General features: G+C 41.5%; 1 protein-coding gene across 10 annotated transcripts in view; it reads left to right on the top strand.

Annotated features, from left to right (window-relative positions):
* MAN1A1 (mannosidase alpha class 1A member 1) overlaps window positions 1–23988 on the top strand; it is a 212548-nt gene that overhangs the window by 168618 nt on the left and 19942 nt on the right. For 5 of the 10 annotated variants that reach the window (XR_004022419.2, XR_004022421.2, XR_004022420.2 and 2 more), the window contains exons 12-13: window positions 12396–12520; window positions 13856–14053. Coding sequence is in view for 2 of the 10 variants with exons in the window: in XM_022555421.3 (XP_022411129.1) it covers window positions 98–224 (127 nt within the window). In the remaining 8 variants the exon portion in view is untranslated. Of the gene's footprint in view, window positions 1–97; window positions 2753–4545; window positions 5286–5311; window positions 5535–12395; window positions 12521–13855; window positions 14054–23988 lie in introns of those variants that run through there. The other 5 variants (XR_016395186.1, XR_016395185.1, XR_016395188.1 and 2 more) reach the window with 5 other exon arrangements.

Below are 23988 nucleotides of genomic sequence, written 5' to 3'. Positions count from 1 at the left end.
TGAATGGAGACATTGATGTGTTTTTTTTCTGTCTCTTTGTGGTTTCACTGGCTGACAGGGTCTCTCAGGCCTCACATACCCATGTTTCTCTCTCCAGATATTTGTACTTAATATTTTCTGATGACGATCTACTTCCACTGGAACACTGGATCTTCAATACCGAGGCACATCTCCTCCCTGTACTCTCTAGGAATATAAAGAAAGTTGAAGTCAATGAGAAATAAAAAGACATTTTGTATTTTACTCTCCTCCATTCCCTTCACTGCATACCTTAATAATTCCTTTTCTGGTGATCAGACATATGATGAATTTTTATTAATAGGTCTGTGATTATTCTAAGTTTTAAAATTGTTTTGCAGTCTTTTATGTTTTGCAGTCTTTTATTACCATAGGCATAGATGGACCTAAATTCCTAATTGTAGCCTTTATTATTCATTCAGTGAATCACATGGTTTTTTGTTTGTTTGTTTGTTTGAAGTAATCTTTTATCTCTGGAGTTCATGAAGGTGTAGTATCATTTTTATTAAACTAAATAGAATGGTGTACCAATGACCTCTTAATTACAATTTTGATTTGACTGCAAAACTTTTTCCTCCTCTATGAGGAGATGATGTCTGCTTTAAGCTGTAATGTTTTGCCATGTTGCAAAAAGCCATAATAATAAATAACAAAAAAGCTTTTTCCTTTTCAATTTCGTGTTAATCTGGTTTGTCTATCCACCAGAGACAGATCTTATAACTGTGACAAGCCTCCTTATGCAGGTCTATCATTATTTGATAGAATGTCTTCTAAAATACTTTACTCACATTTTAATTCAAATTAGAATGTCATTCCAGAAGGATCATCTCCTCTTGACCTCATTTCATTGGATCCATGGTATATTTTTGTTGGTCACTTATATTAGTGTTCCCTAATTTGGGAATTAGTTCTCAAGGTTTACTTTAAATGCCCTGTGTCATCTCTGGATCATGTACTGGTTAATTTCTTCCATTCTCTACCACACAGTGAAGTGAGCTTTCCAGTTTTTCAGAGCTCTGCTGTTAACCGAATTATATTTTTTAAAGGGAAATTGTATAACTTTTAGTGTGTTAGCTTTTGCTTTTATCTGAATATATGAAGAAATTGGGGCTCTCTCTGAAGAGAGGGTGAGTATTTCATATGGTTTTTTGTTTGCATTTCACCTTTAATTATTTTTTCTCGAAAAAAAGAAACCTTTACATTTCGTTCAGGTTTTTCAGATTTGAAAAGAGCCCTTTCTCAAATGTAGTAAATTATTTCATTTCAGTTTATGAAAGCAGGATTTAACTCTGAAAGAATTTTTGCCAGTGTATCTATTCATGGTCAATTGAGGAAAATCTAATAAACTTTTAGGTCAAATTAGGATGTAGTGTATTTTGTCTGGTTAAATTCAACATAGCGATTTCCACTTAGAAGTAATATATAGGAATGGACACTCCCAATCCCCTACAATCCTATAACAGCTCAAAATAATTATGGTTACATGACTCTTCAAAGCCTTTTTTGAGATATGAATGGTTTTCCCAAAAATAGATCTAGTGACACCTTGTGTTTTCTTACCATATTTGTTCATATTTTATATATATTCCCATGAAAGGGCTAATATGATGATGCATATACTGAGGTACAAAGATTTTGACCACCTGCATTTTCAACTACAGTGGTCAGATAGATCAGTGCAACCCCATGGATTAGGCTGAAGCACGTGAAATTGAGGCATTTCTAGTTTAAAGATTGTTCAGTATCAGCAATTTCATGTGATTCAACCTAATATTTTTTAAGACAGTTATTTTCTTAGATCTCAATAGACTTAGTCCACCTTGTGTGACCTGCCCTTTTTTTCAATATTATTCATTCAAACAATAAGTCAATAAAATTAGTAAGTGAAAAAAAGATCCCTTAGTACGTCATGATTGCTATTCCCAGGACTTAAAGGCAAAATATAGAAGATTCTTGTTAAAATTGGGCCATATGTATTTAGATTATAATTTTCACATGAATGTCCTTGGACTAGCAATTTAAATTAATTTATTTTCTTTGCTTTTCAATCTGATTTGAAAGAGCACAAGCTGATAGGTATTTCTGCAGCAGATAGGATATTAAAATCAGGTTGTATGTACGCACTGCACTATGACGTACCTTTTGTATTCTGGAATAAATAGGCAAGAAGATTGTACTGCGTGTTGCTCGGCCAGTGGCAAGAACAAAGGTATTTCGATTCTAGAACTTGGATATTTTAACAAAACCCAAAACACCAAAAATGTAAACAAGATAAGAGATTAATATTATGGTGATGTAATTTAATTAAAGTTATATTTTGCACTAATTATTTTAAACAACTGAAGTCCTTAGGTAAATGCTGTCTTTCATTCATTTTCAGCAAAAACTGTGCAATTAAGTTTACATATGTTTTCACATCCCAAAAGGTGAATAATTAAAATAGCACTTAATTTTGTGTTTCTGCATTTGTTTGGGATACGTCGTGCAATTAATATTACGCATATAAGTTGTATGGCAGTTTATAGAACTCAGTGATGTTTGTCATGATGCCTTCATATGTACTACCAGTTCTTTCCATTGATTGTTTTTGATTTGTACTTAAATCCATTCTGTCATTTCCAACTTTATATAAATCTCTAATGTTACGGGAAATGATAGATCGACACATAATTTTTAAAAACTATATTTGTAAAATTTCTCTATTGTAAATAAAGCCTTTTAATATATCTCGTCATTTGTTTTTTGGGTTTTCTCTCCTTTTAAGGAAGCTTCTGAATATGTTGGGATGAGTGTGTACAGTTGCAAATGGAAATATTAGATCCTAACAGTGATTCCGTACCACACCCGGAGAATTGTGATGAGGAAATATTTCCCATTAAAAACTTTAAATTGCAAATAATGTTGCATAACCATCTTTAGTTAATCAAACAGTTTTATTAAGAATCTAACATATGGTGAACACCAGGGCAGGTAGGGTAGAGGCAGGGAGTTGGCGTTAGAAATAACATAAAGAGTATGGTCCTTGCTCTTAAGTTTACGGTCCAATTGAGGAGCTCAAACTCCCCCACCACCACCACTGCTGAAAGAAAACAAAACAAAACAGATTCTACCGTATATCCATAGGCTTTGCTACAGCTATTTGCAAATGTCTTAAAAGCAGTACATTATTTAAAAATATTAAGTACCAGTATTACATAACATGCTGTTGTTTTAAATAAATAATCATAAGAATGGGTAATTTTTTTATTGCTACCTATAGTAGTTTTAGGGAACTATAGAGTAAATTAGTATTTATGACTGGAATCAACCCTCAACCAACAGATTTTTTTTTACTCCATTTATATCATTAAGGTACCATGTATGGCCTTGTGTAAAATGCACACCAAAAAAATTAAGTCGTGATTTCTTTAATACTGAGTTTTTTCCAGTGTTTCTGTTTGAATAGCCTACTATTGTTTCCTGTAACTTAATCTCACAGTCCCTATATCATATAAAAAAAACTATTTCGATAGCATGAAGCAAAGAAATTGGTTTTTCACTTAACGTAGAGTTAGTCAAATGGGAACCTTCTGAATTCAATTATTTGTAACACAATTGACGTTGGTTGTGTTTACTCTGTTGGTGACAGGATTATTTAAAAAGATTCTAAGCATGATTTTTATTCATACTAATTGTCAACCATCCACACAGTGATGGCAACTTGGCAATCAATACATCTAATTTCTGATAATTATATGTAGACAGTTGCATAAAGTTTTAGGAAAACAACATAGATCTTTTTTAATTTAAGCACAGGGTTCATTATCTAATTGACCTTCTAGCTCCTTAGGTTGGGGCTGAGGGGAAATCTTATTTCATCTTTTTAACTGATTTAATGACCCAAAGACTGATCTCTGTTTTTTCCTGGCTCATTCCGTCTACATTGGCCAACACATGAGTCATAATCTTTACAAAATATTTGCCAGGCATCAGATATGCATATAAACTATTAGAACTACATAGGAGTCTAGACAGCATTTAGTCCAACTCTCTTATTTTAAATATGAGGAAACTGGGAAATTTTCCCAAGGTCAGGAACTCTTTTCTGTCCTGGCTCTGTGCTACCAGACACAGGGATTTGGTAAGATTTATGCTCATAAGAAGGAACAATATATGAGAGCATATGTTATATCCAACCAGCCACTCCAACATAAAGGTGTCAACTCAGAGTTCACCCTTGGAAATTGGTCCAAGGCTGTATTTCTCAAGGTGTGGGCTACAGTTCACCTGTATCAGAACCTCTTGTAGGTCTTGTTAAAATGCAGATTCCAGAGCATTACCCTAAATTGAGCAAATCAAAATTGGGGGGTGGCCTGGAATATCCATGTTTAATGAGCTCTTTCTGTTATTCCTATGCATACTAAAGTCGAGAGCCACAGTTTTAAGTTATAGGTAGGTGGAAGTCCTGAGATAGAAGAAATCGTGAATTAATTAGCAAGTCATGACAAGCATATGTACCTTTTTCTGAATTTTTATTTCTACTTCAAGGTTTAAGCACAACAACTTGAAACATAATTTGGATCATTTTGGAAAACGTAGATTCATCCTTTCACAAAAGCATGTCTGAACACTAAGCCGTACACCTAAATCTTTAAGAAACATATTTACATTGGATTTTTAAACAACTCTTTTCTTATTGAGGTAATCTTAAAAGTATTAACTTCAATCACTCCTTTGTTTCATTTGCTTTCTTCTCCCAAAAGCTGCTTTTAAAGTTTGTTCTTAAATTGTTTCTTCTTGTTGAATTTTAACATGACTGTCACTTGCACAGACTACACAGAATTCCTAGTTTGGCCACGTGCCATGTAAATATATAAGATGTTCTTGCAAATGACCTCTGAAAAGGACCTTCATTTCCACCCACACCCACCTACGTCCCCCCACCCCTGCTGCGTTTTTACATTCATTGCAATGCTAATCGCCAAAGATGTTTTGACTTATGATCACTTTGAATCTCCTTAAGACATGCCGTTACTTACTAATAAATTAATGTAATTTTGTGTTACAGATCCATTTGATTCCCCAGCGAATGCAAATTACCATGAAAGCTTAGAGAACAGTCATAGATGCATAGCAACTTTTCCGCATCCTGGGATATTTTGGCCTTAGGCTATGAATACATATTAATTCATAATTCTGCAGAAAGGGCCATAAAATGTACTGATTTTCAAATAGCATTTTCCAGAAAATGACTAACACCTGAGAGCTCTTTGTTTTGTTTGTCTTATTTTGTTCTGTTTTTTAACTCTTTCAGGAGAAATAAGTGATGATTCTCATTCACAGAATCTTTAAGAACTTTGTTCCTGACTTTCGATTTTTATAGTTGTTGGTGGAAAGTAGAAACACATAGCTTTGAATCGCTGCTTAGAACCAGACGGGAGGTCACCATAGCAACTTCTTAAGGCAAGCACAGTGCTATTGGTCCCATTTCATGGACATGGCAGCTTTGGCTTCTTGGGACCCAAGCCTCTATTTTGGTAAGTGACAGAAGGAGAAGCAGACTAAGTCTCTTCCTTCTTTGTGCAAAACCTCGTCACCACCCTGCTAGTCAATACAATACTTTAACCTCACTAGTTAAATAAATCCTAAGTAAATTTCACTGCTATTCACACTGCTATCTGCTATTTCCAGATTTATAACTTTGTGACTTAATGTAGTCTTAGCGAGGAGCTGCAAAATTTTATATGTTTTAAATGCCACCATTAAAATAAAATCCCTCTAGTCTCTTTTCTCTATATGATGCAGTAGAGAAGGGGTAGAAAGCAGGTACAGTTGGGCCAATGGGAAGCAGACTTCACTGAGAAGACAACTGAGTTCCAAACGTGGCTCTATTATTAACTTCCTGCGTGATTTGGAACAAGCCCTTGAAGTCTTTACGTCTCAGTTTCCTCATCTGTAAAATGAGAGGAGTGGTCAGCCCAGGTGGAGCAGCTAGGCTATCCCTTCAGTGTTGTCTGTTGTGGATGCTGGAGCAGGAAACAGCAGTACACAAGCCAGCAATGTTCCATCCATGGACTAGAGGCCACCACACCCAGACTACGAGACATCAAAACCTTCATTTTCTCATCTGTAAAATGGGAATAATAACACCTACATCGTGAGGACTAAAATAGCTAATATATGTACATGTTCTTAGCTCTGTACCTGGCAGGATTATGCCTTCAATCCTTGAATCCCAGCCCCTATTTCTAGCTCTGTAAGAAAGAGCTAGAAAGAATCATCTCTCTACCTTGGGAAGCCTCCAGCTTGTTTTGTTATGAGAACACATTTGCTGTTATCTTGCTTGCCATTTCCAAATACCCTAGGCTTTTTTGGATACTGTCCTTCAATCAGACTGCTTCAAACACATATTATTGCTCATCTTCCAAGGTCAGAGTTTAGCTCTTATTTTCTGACATGAGAACAGAAATATCCAGTTCTTTCTTCACACTAGTATGATGCAGTAATTGAAGAGTTTTCCACATATTTTTTTATTGAAGAACAAGAGGTTTTCTTTTAACATTTGTGGAAGAAAAGAAATAGAGTTCAACCCACCTGATTGCTGCTCTGGTAAGAGCATTATTATCAATTGTGTCACTGGTATATTCAAATAATCCCATGAAAATAAAACCATGACTGCAAGAACTGCTTTTAAAATTGAAGTATAGTTTTGTTTTCATCCCAGAGTAGCTTTGGAAACCAACAAATTCAATGTTATGAACTAGGAAAGATGGATGAAATAACTTCTGAGGGAGCCAGTATTGCTTCCAAAATCAGCTTACATGTTTGAAAAGCACTTACAGTGACTTAAAATAATCATATCCAAAGAAGAATGCATAAAGTGGTTTTGATTGAGAGTCCCCTCACCTGTCCCCATCCTCCAAAACAAACAAACCCTTTGTTTCCACAGCAGTGGAGACACGCATTAGGTGAGAGTGACACTTGCCTTTTCTCCTGGTACTTCCCACCCCCTACCCCGCCCCCGCTCCCACCCCCAGTGACAGAACACTGTTCACTCCTGAAGAGGGGCTTGCAGTTCTGCCCCAGATTCTGCCTGACTAAGTCACACAGTTCCCCTCCCTCCCGCAGCCACACCCTTGCTGACTTTCACTTTTCTGGACTCTACCTGAAATAGCCCTCCCTGTCTGTCTTCTTCTCTTCTTGAAAAATGTCTACTCTTCCTTCAAGTCTCAGTTTACACGTTTGTGACCTGTCTGCCTCTCTCTTCCCCCAATTTGTTCTTGCTCCTTCTGACTCTCCAAAGGACTTTATGCAAACTCCTATTCACATGCATCACACTCCAGTGTCATTATTTGTTTACTCATTCATTCATTCCACAAATGTTTATTAAGCACCCAGAGTATATCAGACACTATCCTAGGTCCTAGGGATTCAGAAGAGAGCAAGTTACACTTGCTTCTTGTCTGCACAGAGCTAAAGACTAGAAAAAGGGCAAATATGCAAAAATACATAAAATTTTAAAAGGAAGGTGCCATGGCTTATTAATTAATATAAATATAAGACAATATGGCATCTGGCATATATCTGTTTTCAGTCTGGTTGCACCCATCCTGCACTGGGAGGCACTCAGAGAGCATTTGGTAAAGAGTGAACAAAGTGTTAAGAGTGAAGAAAAAGTCTCAAACTTTTCTTCAAAAAAATATAAACAGAATTTTCATCTTAAGTTTGCAACAGAATACAGCGTCTGCTAGGCCCTACTAACTCAAAGTGGTACTTCTATCTGCAAAACTGAATGCAGATTCTATTTTTAGTGGGTAATCTAGTGTTTACCTTAACTGTGAGATACCTAATTATAAGCTGTCATTAGAAAATTTTATTCACTGTACTTGCAAAAGCAAACTCACCAAAAATAGGACAATTTTCTTATCTTTTAGTATATTCAAAATATATCAGTTGTCTCAGGGAAAACCCACAGGAGTCCAAGCTGTATTCCTGTATTTTAACTGCTTCTGGACTATACACCGCTGGTAAGGTCAACAGACACACCAGAGACTCTCTCGCCATTAGGGTTAGGCTTGTTTTTTTATTTTGTTTTGGGGGGATGAGGGGGTTTTTGTTCATTTGAGCCATCATAGATAAAGGCTGCTCACACATCTGAGACTGGCTTCTTCTGGTCTATGAAACACACGAGGGGCACTGTCAGTGATGTAAAGGAGAAAGGACTCCTCTGTAGTTACTGCAGCCTTTTTGTAATCCTCTCTAGTAACAGGACCAAGGATTTTAGGACTCAAGCAAATCCATTAATAATTACATTGTAATTTTCTTCCTAATAAGTTCAGCTTCCTTTTCCCAAGCTGCCCTTTCTTCAACCATTCTAGTGGTGACAAAAATGACTGGTTAGAATTTTCACTCTCATCCACCTTATCTTCTTGCCTCTAACTTCTAGTGGAAGTGCTAATATAAATGAGCAAATAACAGAGAGGGAGAAAAACAAGGGCTCTCAGAGAGATTAATCGGTCCCTGAAAATCTGAAAGTGACTTCTGTCATTATTACAAATCGATATACAGGATTTCTTTAAACACTAGATAAAAACCATGTAATATGTCAAAACCATGATTAAAAGGTAAATAAAAATATGAATTTTCACAAGATCTTGGATTTATTTTTCTGTTTAAAAAAAGGTATACAATAGATGGTTTTCTTCTTTCCCTCTCCTCATATAATGATGATTGCATTAGGGAGAAGTTTCAACATTTCCACATTGTGTATCTGGGCTTTTAACCTCTCCCAAAGATTAGATAAAGGCTGCCAAACCAGAAAGCATTCTTGGCTCATGTACGCAGCTCATTCTTTAAATAGGAGATTCAGCATGTCCGAGCAAGAGCAAAGGCTTCTCCAGGGTCTTTATCTATTGATTAAAACTGTACAGGCTATTCTGCTTAAAATGAGTCTTGAATACTCTCTAAAATAAATGTTTTATTCTATTTTGGAGTAAAAGGTGTAAAGGGAAAAATGAGACATACATATACCCCCCGACCCTGCAAAAATATGCTATATTACATTTTTTTTTGCCCATGATATTTCTATAAAAAGCTAGAAGCAAGAAAAAAAAATCTATTTGGCAACGAGATTGTAGTTTATCTCCTGAGAGGAAGTTTCAAGACCAAGTGCCAATTACTACTCCACTGGACAGAGGTTACTTGGCAGCTCCCCAATACATATTAGTAACTGCCCTGAGACCTTTATTTAAACTATCGATATGCCCCACGTCTCAAAGGAAGTTGGAGAAACCTTTTCTCTGTGATTCTAATCGTTATGATACCAAGATTCCTAGATTCTCAGGAGCAGGCATCACACTGTGAACAGATTTGTCTAAATAGAGAATTCCTCCAGTTTCTTTTTTGGTCATTAGCTTTGTAATTATTACAAGTGGTATATCAGCCAGGGAAACAGAAACCACTCAGTCTCAGAAAGAAGAAATTTAACACAAAGAATTAGTTACATCGGTGATAGAAGAGCTGAGACGCCAAACAGTGGATGGTGAATTCTGATGGAAATTCAGCAATTAGCAACTGCAGTATGCCACTATCTGGGGCAGAAGCGGGAGAGACACAAGGTGGAGGTGATGTTACCAGAGAGCACAAGTGATCGGAGCATGAGCTAGATCAAGAGTGGAGGACTCACAGCAGAAACTGGGACCACAGAGGGAAGGAATAGTCCAAGAGGAGCTAGAATCATGAAGGTGATACAGCAACTGCTAGAGACACCACTAGAAGCACAATGAATATGAGAAATACACTGGCTTCTTCCTTTCCCCTACCTTACAGTCTTTTACCAATGCTTCCATTGGTCAAGACTACCAGGAAAACAGAGCAAAGAAGTCTGGGAAATGTAGTTCCCTGAGATGCAGAGCCAAGCTGAGGAAGTTCAGGGAATAGATATGAGAGCAAACAGGTAAACGTCACAAAAGTAGCTATAGCTAGACTCACCATTTGGAACCTCTGCTTAGCTTGAGAGGTCTTCATTGAAAAAACAAGCCTCAAGGCTACCAGCTGCTAGAAACTAGCAGATTGAGAACCTTGATTGCAAGGATCCATGAGTCCTCCCTGAGCTGCAGAGCAAAAATGTTGAACATATTTTTGAGTCTTCATATCTCCGTGATGAACTTGCTGGTGAGAAGCCACATTTGCCCATCCGTGAAAGATCCAAAAAGTTTAACAAATGCTTTCAGTCAAAGAATAGACTTCAGAGAAGGAAATCAATGAGTCCATGAAGTGCTTGTTCTCAGAGAATAGGGCAGATAAGCCTAAAGTAAAACCTAAAGAAGGTATGGCCATCAAAATGATCGTTTTAGATGTCAGTGATTAACCTTTGGTCACCCTGCTTTGGATCACAATTGATCTTAACTCCAAATTTTCACGTGACTGGTAGTAGCACTTTTCTAAGTCTTTATCTGCCAACCCAAATACATCAGCCTAGTTTTATACCCCACTTAGTGGAACATAAAAATGATGAAAGCTAAATGGTCTTCCGAGGGAGAGCTTAGATTTTTTTTAAAAAAAAAACACTGACTCTATTAGTTTAATAATAGTCATCAGCATAGAATCCTGATTTTTTTTTAAAAAATTACTTAAAGACATTTTGGAGTAGTTTTCTCTGCATTGTTCACTAGGTTTAGATAGAAATGCCTACCCTTCTAAGCCCAGTTCAAATGTCACCCATGAACCTCTCCCAGTCTTCCTCCTTTTTGCTGTGTTAGCATCTTGGATAAGCCTAAATGGGTGTACTTATTACATTATATTGCAATTATTTGTTGCCAGTCTCTCTCTCTCTGCTAGTGATTTAGACCAAGAAAACCTATCAAAAGCAATTTAACTTCATAAATTGGACAAATATAAGGCCGGTCTGCACTATAATTTGGTCCAAAATTAATATCCTCAGTCACTGTTGCCAAGTTTGATCACTTTGTTATAGAATAGTGTTGTTCTGCAACAATTTGTGGGTCCAGAATTTAAGCATTTTTGTCATTTATTTCAAAATTGGGAGCAGAGATTTTCTCATTTTGCTAAATTATTTTTTTCAGCTAGTTGTTGCTACTCTATGTTATTTGTAAAAGTTGAAACAACCAAAATATCTAATTTGGGAGGTTGGTTGAAACAAATGTCTAGTACTAGGTGACAAATTGGAACAACTTTGAAGTCCAAAATTGATTGCTAGAAAGCAATATTTAAGATACATTTTCCTTTTTATAGAAAATATTATAATGATGCCTAGTCATCTTTGACTCTAGCTCATAGCATATAATAAGCATCTAGTAAATGAGTATGTGCTATAGACTGAATGTTTGTGTCCTCCAAATTCATATGTTGAAACCTAATTCCCAATGTGATGGTATTTGGAGGTAGAGCTTTGGGAGGTGATTAGGTCATAAGGGTGGAGCCCTCATGAATAGGGTCAGTGTCCTTATAAGAAGAGATCCCAGACCCCAGAGAGCTTCCTCATCCCTTCCACCAAGGGAGGACACAGCAATAAGACAATCCTCTGTGAACCAGGAAGAGGGCCTTCATAAGACATCAAATCTGCAGCATCTTGATCTTGGACTTTCCAGCCTCCAGAACTCTCAGAAACAAATGTTTGTTGTTTATAAGCCACTCAGTCTATGGTATTCTGTTATAGCAGCCCAAATGGACTAACAGTGTAAATGTAATTTTGTTTTTTCTCCTTCTGAGTTCAATCCATATCGATAGGTGGCACCCACTCTTTCAGGCATTCAACAAATTTATATACTGAGAGATCTTTCTTTGTCAAAGATTTTGCGTGAGTCCACTAGTTCAAGTTTGATTCTACTGATCTGAGATGCTATTTTTCAAAATAGGAAATAAACATTGTTTCTCTCAGTGTATTTCTCCAATTCCCAGCTCCCCCCATTCCCTACTCCTTCTCCCCAAATGTTAAGCAGAAGTCCATAAACCATATGCTGGAACAAAGTTATCCCTCTCATAAGTTATTTTCCACCCCACTGTAAGAATTTCATTTAGACAGCACTCCTGAGGGCTCTCCATGTCAGAGCTGTATATTACCACTACAGGCAAGGAGAGAAAAAAAAGAATTAGCAAGCTCATAAATTGTTCTTGAGTGGTTATCTGCTTCCACAATTACACAGGACAGTGTGATTGCAACAGGCATTCTTTTTAACTGATCCTGTCAACGTGTGGACTGGTGTCATTTCCAGTGTATAATGCAGAAGATGTGAAATCTAATTTGGTATATTAGTGAACATTAGTGGTCTATAATCAGTTTATAACAAGAAATCAGTTTAAAAAACAAGCAATTGACTTGCTTAAAATGTAATTAATAAAATCACTAATTCAGGTCAGAATTAAATTGTTTTTGGCAGGACCTTTGTCGGAGTTACAGTAAGGTGCAAGCCCATCAGAGTACTACGGAGAAGTGGTTTTCTCACAGAATGAAAAGGACTCCACGTACAGTATACACCGCAAAGTACATGTCCCACAAATATTGGTGAGTGGGTGTGCTGTGATTTTTAAAAAAGATTTATTAGAATGAAATAAGAATAAAGAGGCAGTTTGGATTATAAGAATGTAAAGGTCACATTTTAAAGCAATTTCCATAAAAGAAAGTATTTGCTGCAACATCAACCAAAAGTTTTAGTGCTGAATCTTTAAATGGCCAATGCAAGTAATAATAATAGCAACAATAATATCAACATTCTCATATTTGGCTTTTTATGACATATCTTTTCATACATTATTTCATTTATTCATTCTAATAGAGAAAATGTCACATACATATGTGTATGTGTGTAGTGTGTGTACCTGCTTCAATATAAACAGCAAATTTGGGCACATTTCTAGAGAGCACACCAAAGAACATAAGCACAAGAAGCTTCTGGCATGGTGTCAGATGAGGGATTGTTGACCTAGAAGTCTATGAATGGGGCCTGTGAGTGTACAGGGTTCCTCACTGTCCGAAAAGACTTCCGTAAGCCAAAATGGAAGAAGCAGTTACCTTAGGACACATCTTGCTAACGGATGCACAAAATAAATTGAGAGAGAGCCCAGATGATCACAGACACAGTTCAAAGCTATGGTGCCTGGATGCTGAGATGCTGAGCGTAGTTCCTGGGGAAGGAGCTTGGTGGTGACATCGTCGCTGCTCAAGGTGTGAGCTGCCTCTATGACGGCTCACTGCAAGACACATGCTGAACACTATTTTCACTTTTTGCCTTTTTTGTAAAATCGAAAATCCTCCTTGGATTTCTTTTGGTTAGCGAAAACAAGTACTAATGTCGGTCTTTGGTAAAGTGGCATAAAGTGAACTTTCGAAAAGTGAACTTTCGAAAATCAGGGTATACCTCTATGTGCATTTTTCAGGAATGAGGATCTAAAACTTTAACCAAACTCCCAAAGTGGGAGAGAGTCTGTAACCTGAAAAAATTGGAAACCACTGTTGTAGCTAGATGCTACAGTTAGCAAGTTAAAAACTGTAGCTCAGTTAACCTAGGAGTTCTCCAAATGTAGGTTCATTGCACCATTTAGATCTAGAGAATTCTGCTAAAATTGCTCATTTTTCTTCTGTGATCCCAGTTAACATGGTGAAGAAGTTGAGCCTCTTTTTTATTCATTTGGGAGATTTTATTAGAATACAAAGGAAGAGATGCACATGTGAAAAAGATGTTGCTACTGTGTGTGGCACCCTGTGTATTTTCTGCTAGGCCAGGCAATCTGGGGCGGGAGGCAGACTGCGTCCTGGTGAGCTATACACTTTGGGAAGCCAAGCAGATTCTCTCAAGTCACCAGGATGCTGGTTTTAAAAACTGTTTTATTTATTTGTTAGGTCATCAAAAAGTGACAGTCTCAATCCTGAGACACACTTCTGTTACAAAGCAACTCATGAACAGAAAATGTATATCCATTGGGAGCAAAACTAAATCACCCAGAATCACCCAGAATTAACTGAAACATTGCCACGCTCGTTCCAACTACTGAGATTAGCCGCAGATATCAGCTTCTCGCAATGGGAAATCATACAGAGGTGATTTATTCTCATTAAGTCCATTTTCTAAATGCTGTTCCTGAGAACATGTATCGGTTGCCTGTATGTCATCAGCCAGGACCTGATTTGTGCTTGTGTTCTGATTTTCCTCATCATAATATTTCCCCCAATACTCTGTTTTATAGTTATATGTGCAATCGATCCCTATATAGGAATTTATGTTGAAATAGATACCACAAGCTAGGAAATGCTAAATTAATTCCATTACTCTCTTTTGTGGGGAAGAAAATGCTTGTTGTTGACCAAATACCAACCTAACTGGCAGCTCTCTGACTGGGTTAATATGTTCTAGAATGGTGTTCCTAGTAGTTGGAGTGTTCATTAAAACATTAATTCTGGGTCTATCCTAGAAACACTAACACAGTGAGCCAGTAAGTATGAGAATAAATACGCATGTTCCCTTTCACCAAGAATCCAAACCACGTGTAACTTTCTATTACCAAGCCATTGAGATTAGGAAGAAAATTGTCCTTAATGCCAACATAAACAAGGTCAGCTAGTAACAGGAATTAAAACAAGAAAAACAAAACAGAAACCAGAACCACAAGCATAACGAGTAAAAGGACGGGGTAAATGGAGTTCAGGGGAGAATCTGTTCTGAGGAAACAGATTATGAAATGAGCAGTGAAATGCCTGCATCCTTCAAGCCAGTGGACCCCAATTGACCCAATTCTGCCCTCACATTTTAGAGTTCTTCACAGTGTCTCCATCCACAGACCCTAATTAAAAACAAAAATGACAAAACCACTGCAGCAACATAACCCTCTGGGGCTCAGCTGCCTTTCTGCCCGGAGAGCAGCCACGCAGGTAATAACCTGGTGCCACTGCTCCACTGGCTTCTTCTCGCATCCTCTCAGGCTCTGTGCTGCCCTGGTACCTCCAGCTCATGCCTTACAAGCCCCAGCTCTTTCTATCCATCATTTCCTAGAGAGCAAATCCTTCAAGCAAGGCTGGGAGCCAATTCTGGATTTGACAGGTGTCTGACTTGGAGAGATCTCAAGCTTGTGTCTTGAGCGCTCAGCATGGGCCCAACAGCTTGTGTTGCTTTCAAGGAGGGCTCATTCAGGACCTTCCTGAGTACCACAGAGCTTGGTGCCCTGTGACCTGGAGCGTGCCACCTCATCCGAATGCCAGCACACCTGTCAACCAGGAAAAACAAGGCAAGGCCCTGTGTTCACGGACGTTAACTCTGGTATCCCTGCTGTGAGGGAGCAGCCGTCTGATGGGGAAATCTAATTAACAGGCATCTCTTGAGCAGCCACTGATGTGCTCTCCACCTGCACAGGCCGTGGGTTCTGAGATGGGAGAGCAAGACGACCGGCTTTAGAGTCTGAATCCAGCTCTGTCTCTTGCTAGATCCAGGCTAGGGTGACCTTTCATTAAATTGATTCCTCAGCTATTAATTCAGTGCCTGCCACCTGCCAGTCATGATTCCAGGTGCTTCAGAGACAGCAGTGGACAAACAGCCCACTTATATTCTAGCAGAAGACAATAAATGTCATAAATAAGGAAATTATATCAATGTTAGAAGATGAGAAGTACAGGAAAATATAGAAGTGGGACAAGGTGAGACAATCACAAGAGCCGGGGATGGTACCTGCTGTACACGTTGCAGTAGGAAGATCAGGTGGTCAGGGTGGACCACCGTGGAGAATGGAAGATTGGCAGAAAGGCATGAAGGATAGGAAGAATTAGGCAGGGAGTTATTTGGGTCATCCAAGGGAAGAGTGTGCCGGGCAGAGAGACTGGCTAGAGCAAAGGATCTAAGACACGATGGGGCATGGAGGTTAAGGAACAGCGAGGAGACGGCAGGAGTGGAGTGAGTGAGGGCATGAGTGAGAGGAGAGGATGCTGGGGGTGGGCAGGCGTGGGGACCACTGTCAGGAACAAGCCGCCTGTCTCTGCTCTCGGCTCCCCCTGGGTACCATGGATATAAGATGCCTTCTGCGAGGGGCTGTGAGAACACGATAATAGGCGTGAAAGGATCTGCGGAGCACAAGGTAGAGCCTCCATAAAGATCAGAAAAATTGGGCTTCCCTGGTGGCGCAGTGGTTGAGAGTCCGCCTGCCGATGCAGGGGACACGGGTTCGTGCCCCAGTCCGGGAAGATCCCACATGCCGCGGAGCGGCTGGGCCCGTGAGCCATGGCCGCTGAGCCTGCGCGTCCGGAGCCTGTGCTCCGCAACGGGAGAGGCCACAACAGTGAGAGGCCCGCGTACCGCAATAAAAAAAAAAAAAAAAGAGATCAGAAAAATTTCCCCCCACCTCTTTAACCTCAGATGGCATAACTAGTGCAAATGAGCCCAAAATCAGGGCTGGGAAATGGAAGCTGTGTCCCACCACAGAGTAACAGAGGGCAAACATTTTAAAGCAAGGTGTCTTTTTTACAACAAATTTGAGCCTTTTCACCCCCCTCCATACCCACTCCCCAGCCAGCAGTCCAAGCTCTTGGCCACCAAAGCCCCTGCTGGAGACCCAGGGTCGAGGGAGAGAGTCAGAGATGCAGGAACGTTTTTGTTTTACATCTTTATTGGAGTATAATTGCTTTACAATGGTGTGTTAGTTTCTGCTGTACAGCAAAGTGAATTAGCTATAGGTATACATATATCCCCATATCTCCTCCCTCTTGCATCTCCCTCCTGCACCCTCCCTATCCCACCCCTCTAGGTGGTCACAAAGCACTGAGCTGATCTCCCTGTGCTATGTGGCTGCTTCCCACTAGCTATCTATTTTCCATTTGGTACTGTATATATGTCCATGCCACTCTCTCACTTCATCCCAACTTCCCCTTCTCCCCGCTGTGTCCTCAAGTCTGTTCTCTAGGTCAGATGCAGGAACTTTTGTTCACAAGGGGTCCCCTTCCCCAGCCTGATCTCCCCTCCTCCATCCCACTTCCATGCCTTTGGGGTCCTATCCTGCAGTACAGTGTCATGTGGACCTCCTTGGGGTGTGCCACTGGGTACAACTAAGAGTCCCCCATTTCACTGAAGAGCAAAACATGTGTGGACCAGCAGGTTCTTGGGAAGGAGGGGGGCTGAAGAAGGGACAGCAAACAACTGGGGGGGGGCCTTTCCAGAAGAGAAATGCTTAGCGCCAGGGGGTCTGAAGGGCTGCTCCTCTCTGGCGCCTCTTGGGGGTGGGAGAAGCTAGTTGCCACTTCTCTGGCTGGGGTTTCACCTCCCTCTCTCATTGCCAGTAAGAGGTAGTAAAATGCTGACATGAAAAGAGAGCAGTCCCCCCATTCCTACCTTGGAGGTGCAGGTGCTTGGATGGACGTCCACTACAGCCAGACTTCCAAAAGCCAGACCATTTCTTGCTGCAAATACCTCTTTCCTTCACGCAGACCTCCCTTCCCAGGGATGAGGCCAACACAGTGAAGTGCTGTGGATTCCTTGCCAGCAGGACCATAGGCTGTGGTTTCCTTTCTAGCCCTGACCTTACAGCCTGGAAGGAGGAGAGAAAATGACAAGTGACAAGAAGGGGCAGGAGCCCTTGTGGCCACCCTAGGATCTGTCCCACTGGTATGTGACTGAGTTCCAGGAATTGTTCACCCTAGTTGTCTGCCAGCAGCTATCTCATTCCTCTTCCTCTACCGAGAACGAGCTCTCCCTCCCTGTTCCACACAGGTCACAGCTAAAAGAGTTGGGTCTTAGGTCAGAGACACAATATCTGAATCCCAGCAAAAGCTCGCCCTTGTCTATGTTTACTAAGATGGGGCTTCAAAAAGAAAAATTAGGCAGGGACTCTGGCCTCAATGCTTTCTTAGATGAGCTGGGGAGAACAAAACGGGCACAAGAGACCAGGGTGAGCTTTGGAAGAAAACATACAATTAACGTGTGATAAGCAATGATCAAAAAGGAGGAGAGCCAGGAGACCTGGAAGATTCTATGGAAGATGAAGAATCTAAGAATAAGGCCAACAGGGCAACCAGACTGAGGATGGGATGTTAAGGACGAGTACAAAACAAATTGCATAAGCGGGGTGAGGCCAGGCTAAGTAGGATGTTGAAAGCAGGGGGAAAAGTTTAAAATTCTCCATTGAGAAATTCTCCATTAAGAAATGCGGGGTCACTGAAAGTTTCATGCATGAGGCTTATGCTGCTGAGGAACGGGCAGCTGCACATCCCACGTGAAGCCCCCTCCAGACAGCACATCACACGCTCAGTTCATCACCAGGAACAAATGCTGCCCTCGTGCCGGTGAGTGGGCAGCCGCAGACAACGTTCTTCTTGAGTGGATCAGATCTCTGGGGAAGCTCCTCGACCCCGAGACTCTATTTCTGGCAGCCAAAGAAGGCTGCCAGGACATGGGAAGTTCTGCATATGAAAATAATGTCAGCTGCCTCTGGAGGGGAGGCTGGAAGCAAAATCGCTCTGAAAACTCACAGATGGCAAGCACAGACTGCACTGCTTTGGCATCCTCCATTTTTGTTCTTTTATTCTGCATTTCCAGGTTCTAACCACAGTGGCCCGGGAAATATTTCATCACAGACAGAGCACCGGGTTGGGTAGAGGGAGGGGGGCAGTGAGGAGGGGCTCCAGGGTCCCTTACTACTTGAAAGAATCCTCTCCTGAGGCTGTTGCCAAAGCCTCACCTACCAGCAACAGATGGTAGCCAGGACTCTCACAGCTGACCCCTCACCCTCCGTGTCATGTCCTCTGTCACTTCTAAATCCACCCACGAAGGAAGGAGCTCTCTCTTCTTCCTTTTCCATCTGGCAAAGACTTCCCTCGGGTCAGGGCTTCTTCGTTCCCTACTGGGTCATCACAGCTTAGCTGGAGGCTGGGTTGTGGGGAGGATGGTTGCTGCTGTGAATAGAACCACTGCTTGTATGAAAAATACATCCTCTTTCTCTCTCTCTCAATGTTATCCATGGTTGAGAGCATTGACATCTTCTTTCAGAGAATAGCTAGGGCACACGTACTCCGTGCTCCACGGCAAGTGCTAGATGCTTATGTGGTTGGTCTGTGTGGTTGCTGAACCCCAATAACTCTCGGTGCCTTCACCCAGTTCCGGTCTGCCCATCTTCACCAGCGCTCTGGGAGACCACGTGCTACACAACAAGGCAGAGCCAACTCTGCAGAGAACCTCTGAAAAAAGTCGGATGTAAAGAACCCATCTGCCCACTTAGCAGCCTCTCAGCTCTAAGCTGGTTTTGTTACCAGTCAAATCGTTGCCAAACCACAGGCCTCTGTGTCTCCTGGTACTAAAGTACAGACTGAACCATGGCTTCCTCATTATGCAACTTGGCTAAATGTCAGAGAATTAGAGGAGCTCCGGTCAGGCAGGCTCCGGTCAGGCAGGTCAGCCCCACTGGGAGTGCATTGGCAAGGGGGGCATCTATGAAGGCAGCAGCTGGCCTGGCCTGGCCACGGATGTGGTGAACATTTGGAGGATGCTGGGCCTGTTTGGAGGTCAATGATCTCAAGGAGACCTGCTCCAGTCTCCTACAAGTGGAGCTCCAGCCAGTGCTGAGATTGGCTCTTGGAAAAGATTGCTGGCGCTCTACCGAGCAACACACACTGAGGCAAAGGTTAGGCTGGGAGAAGTTCCCAGCTCTAGTTATGAGATACATTCTCGGGATTTTAAAAGACAAACCCCAGGTCTTGGCTTCCCTGCCCCTGAATAAGATGTCTCACTCAGCCTAACTCTACGCCCACCTACCATTAGAGGTGGGGAGGGGAGATGCTCAGCCCGAGGGGCTGGATCCCACCAATACATTCCGGCTCCCACTGCATTCCTGAGTTATAGGGATTGTTCCCCTGGTATCTAGCCTTTCACAACTACGTGGTGTTGTGCTCTGTACCACGATATTCCAGAGCAGTTTCGCCCAACATCACAGAGTGTTGGTAGTATTAACCGCCTTGTAAAAATATATTGGCAAGGCTTGCCGGCCACGTGATATTTTTTCTTAAACCACAGTGTTTTGGCTACAGTGAAGTGTATATCACTTGTTTAAAATTCGTGCCATTAATTAATAAATGTCAGCTTTAATCCTGCCTGTCATCTATTTCGAGACCAAGTGTTCCTTTTGTTCTAAAACCAGAAATCCCAAGAATGAAGTATATGGCTATGGACTTGGGCAGGTTGAGAGTTACCTGCAGCCTCCCTCTACCACCTTTCCTACCCTGTCCTTGCCTCTGTGCTCACCTCATACCTGGGATATGCAGCTTTCCAACACATGACTCCAGTTCCCCTGATGTTCTAAGGATTTCCTTTCTTCTGGAACAGCCAATCTCTCAGGGAACGATAACCCATAAAATGTCTAAAAGCAGAGGTGGGCACTTAGCATCCTAACCCTCTTGACCCTCTTCTGAGCCACATGACCATCTTGAGGGCCACCCTGTGCCATTAGCTGTGGCTTATTATGGAGTCCACTAAGCCTCTTTCCCCGTGGATAGAGGAGATCATAGCTGGAGATCATAGGCCAGCAGCCGTAGGGATCTACACAGGAACCTCCCCAGTGCAGAGCTGGGGACCAGAACCAGCGCTGTGTCTTTATCCTCATGGCAATTTCTATTCAGCCCAGTTTAAAATCTACTGTATCCACTTAGGTCTTAGCCACGAAAAGGCTACCTCTGGACAGTCAAGGTAAGCTGTCTCTCCTGCTATGGAGACTGGCATTCTTTATGTAACGTGTTGGGCTAAAGTACACCCATCTCCTCTTCTAATGAGATCTGCTGCCACACACTGTGTTTATAGAATCAGCATGTCCTTGAGTTTGTATTAGAGTCCAGAGTAGTCTTCAGAGGGTTACAAGGGGCATAAACTCAGGAAGTTGGTTAGGTCAGTAGGTTTTCAGGGTGACTGAAGGCTACCATAAAAATGCACTTACCTTTATCCTTTCCACCTAAAGAGCACACTCCTGAGTGGACCTCCATCAATCTCAGCTTTTTCAAAACCCTTCTTTGGGTGTCAGGGAAATGTCCAGGGCATTCAGACAGCCCAGGTGGGGTGGGGTAGGGGCGGGGGGCATTGTAAACCTGGCTGAGGTAATGATGCAATTCAGTAGGTAGTCACAAGGCTAGAGGAGAAGGAATTATTGGGTCTCTATCTTTAATAAAGAACCGTCAGCAAACTAATAGCTGGTAACAATGTTTTCCTTTACCCAAAGTCACTAATGAAAGGCAAAAAGTACCAGTGTTCACTCAAATATACTGCCCTGAACAACTTGGGAGAAAAAAGATTTTTAGAAATTGATTCTAAGCACACAATCAGAAATGCGAACAGAAATTTATATTCGATTTTCACCGCACTGTTATTTATAATAGTGAAAGATCAAAACTGACCTACATTAGGATAAGAGAAATAGCTAAATAAAATGAAGACACATCGGGCTTCCCTGGTGGCGCAGTGGTTGAGAGACCGCCTGCCGATGCAGGGGACACGGGTTCGTGCCCCGGTCGGGGAGGATCCCACATGCCGCGGAGCGGCTGGGCCCGTGAGCCATGGCCGCTGAGCCTGCGCGTCCGGAGCCTGTGCTCCGCGACGGGAGAGGCCACAACAGTGAGAGGCCCGCGTACCGCCAAAAAAAAAAAAGAAAGCACATCAAGAAGCCAGAATATTGTATCGCCTTTAAAAAGGATGCTAACCAAAAAGATTTAACACTGTAGGAAAATATTTATGATTAAAAAAAGCAGAATAAAAAATTATGTGTGTGTATAGGCTACCAAATGTAAAATAGATAGCTAGTGGGAAGCAGCCACATAGCACAGGGAGATCAGCTCGGTGCTTTGTAACCACCTAGAGCGGTGGGATAGGGAGGGTGGGAGGGAGACACAAGAGGGAGGAGATATGGGGGTATATGTATATGTATAGCCGAGTCACTTTGTTATACAGCAGAAACCAACACACCATGGTAAAGCAATTATACCCCAATAAGGATGTTAAAAAAAATTTATGTGTGCAGTATGAGTAAGGCTATGTTAACTGTTCTTAATTTTATGTGGGAAGGTTCTGTGTCATTTTTATTATCTGTGTTTTCTAGATTTTCGGTCAGGGACGTGTATTACTTGTATAATCAGAAAAACCTAAAGACAGGACTAGAGATTTTAAACGGATAAGAGAGTCATTTTACATAAGATATATTAAATGTGTCTCAAAATAGTTAACTCCCTTACTGCATGAAAATATGATTTAATTTCCACATACAATTCATTAATGGAATCAATATTTATTAATACCTACAATTTGCTGAATAATTTATTTATTCATGCAACAAATATTTATTGGAGACTGAGCAGGGGATACAGAAAGTAGCAAAATGTATTCCCTGCCCTCTTGGAGCTAAGAATCTGCTCGGAATTACTGATACTGAGATACAAGACAAAACAAAAACAAAAACCTCCCCTCAGGCAACTCCAGAATCCAGAGAGAGAGACAGACAAGTTCATAGAAGATGATGATACCTAGCATAGGTTTAACACTCTCCTGAGGGTACATGTGGTGCAGTACAAGCAGATGTCCCAAGAAAGGAGGAAAGAAAGCATAATCGGCTACTGGTCAGGAGCCCAGTCCTCAGCCCAAATGCAGGTAAACTCCTCATGGTTTCTTTTCCTCTTTGGGCTTATATTAGCTCCCTAACTGTTTTGTTATCCCTCCTACTAAAGGGGTTTCAACTGTGTCCAAAAAGACAACTTTAAAAAGAGTCCATTTTCGGGCTTCCCTGGTGGTGCAGTGGTTGAGAGTCCGCCTGCCGATGCAGGGGACACAGGTTCGTGCCCCGGTCCGGGAAGATCCCACATGCTGCGGAGCGGCTGGGCCCGTGAGCCATGGCCGCTGAGCCTGTGCGTCCGGAGCCTGTGCTCCGCAACAGGAGAGGCCACAACAGGGAGAGGCCCGCGTACCGCAAAAAAAAAAAAAAAAAAAAGAGTCCATTTTCAATTGAAAGCAATCAAAAAAAAGATCCGAGTTCTCCATGTCCATACCCAACCCACTGCCATGCAGAGGGGTCTGCCACTGCCACAGATTGAATGTTTTTGTTCCCCTCAAAATACATGTGTCGAAATCCTGTGGTGGTAAAAGGAGGTGGGGGCCTTTGAGAGGTGCTTAAGTCATGAGGGTGGAGCATTCATGAATGGGATTAGTGCCCTTTATAAAAAAGACCCGAGAGAGCTCCCTCCTCCTTTCAACCATGTGAAGACTCAGCAAAAGAGCCGTCTATGAACCAGGAAGCAGGCCCTCACCGGACACCAGATCTGCTGGCACCTAGATCTTGGACTTCACAGCCTCCAGAGCTGTGAGAAGTAAATTCTGTTGTTTACAAGTCACCCAGTCTATGGTACTCTGTTATAGGAGCCCAAGTAAAAAAAGGCAGTACTCAGTAGACAGAAACCTACATTTGTTAGGAACACTGAGGAAACCTTGGCTTGACAACAATGCCAGAAAGCCTAGAGCCAAGGCAAAGCTGGAGAAGGGGCCACTTTGGTCTTCAGCCTCCCTCTTTACACTTATTAAACAGCTTCTAAATGTCTCAGTGACCCATGGATGCAATCCTACATTTACATAGCACTTTACATAGGAGAGCCTCATAGGGGTAAGAATCCCAGAGAGCCTAAATGGGACACTAGTTTCGTATAATTAGCAGCAGGGGACCATTGCCCCTGCCCAGGTCTGTTTGTGCAAAAGGATGTCTACAAGCAGTTGTTCTTGTTTTGTGGCCCTTGTTTTGTGTGCTGTTCCTGTTACTGTTACTGGAAGGGTGACTGGAGGAAACATGGAGATGCAGGGAAGCAGAGGGGAGCAGTAAGTGAAAGATAAGGGGTTAAGATCCACAGGGCTGGGGCAGAAGTTATGGGAAAGTGAGATACTAATGAGATACTAATGAAAATGCGACCTCAGTGCACCACATGCTGATGGGGCTAAGGACATTCAAGTTCCACACGTCATCTCTTAAAAGACCTACTCTTCTCTCTGA

Source organism: Delphinapterus leucas, chromosome 12 (assembly GCF_059928025.1).
Source record: "Delphinapterus leucas isolate spDelLeu-1000000601 "Yukka" chromosome 12, BTC_Dleu_Yukka2, whole genome shotgun sequence".
NCBI lineage: Eukaryota > Metazoa > Chordata > Mammalia > Artiodactyla > Monodontidae > Delphinapterus > Delphinapterus leucas.
The sequence above is the reverse complement of the archived record's forward strand: the minus strand, read 5'-3'. Positions and strand labels throughout refer to the sequence as shown.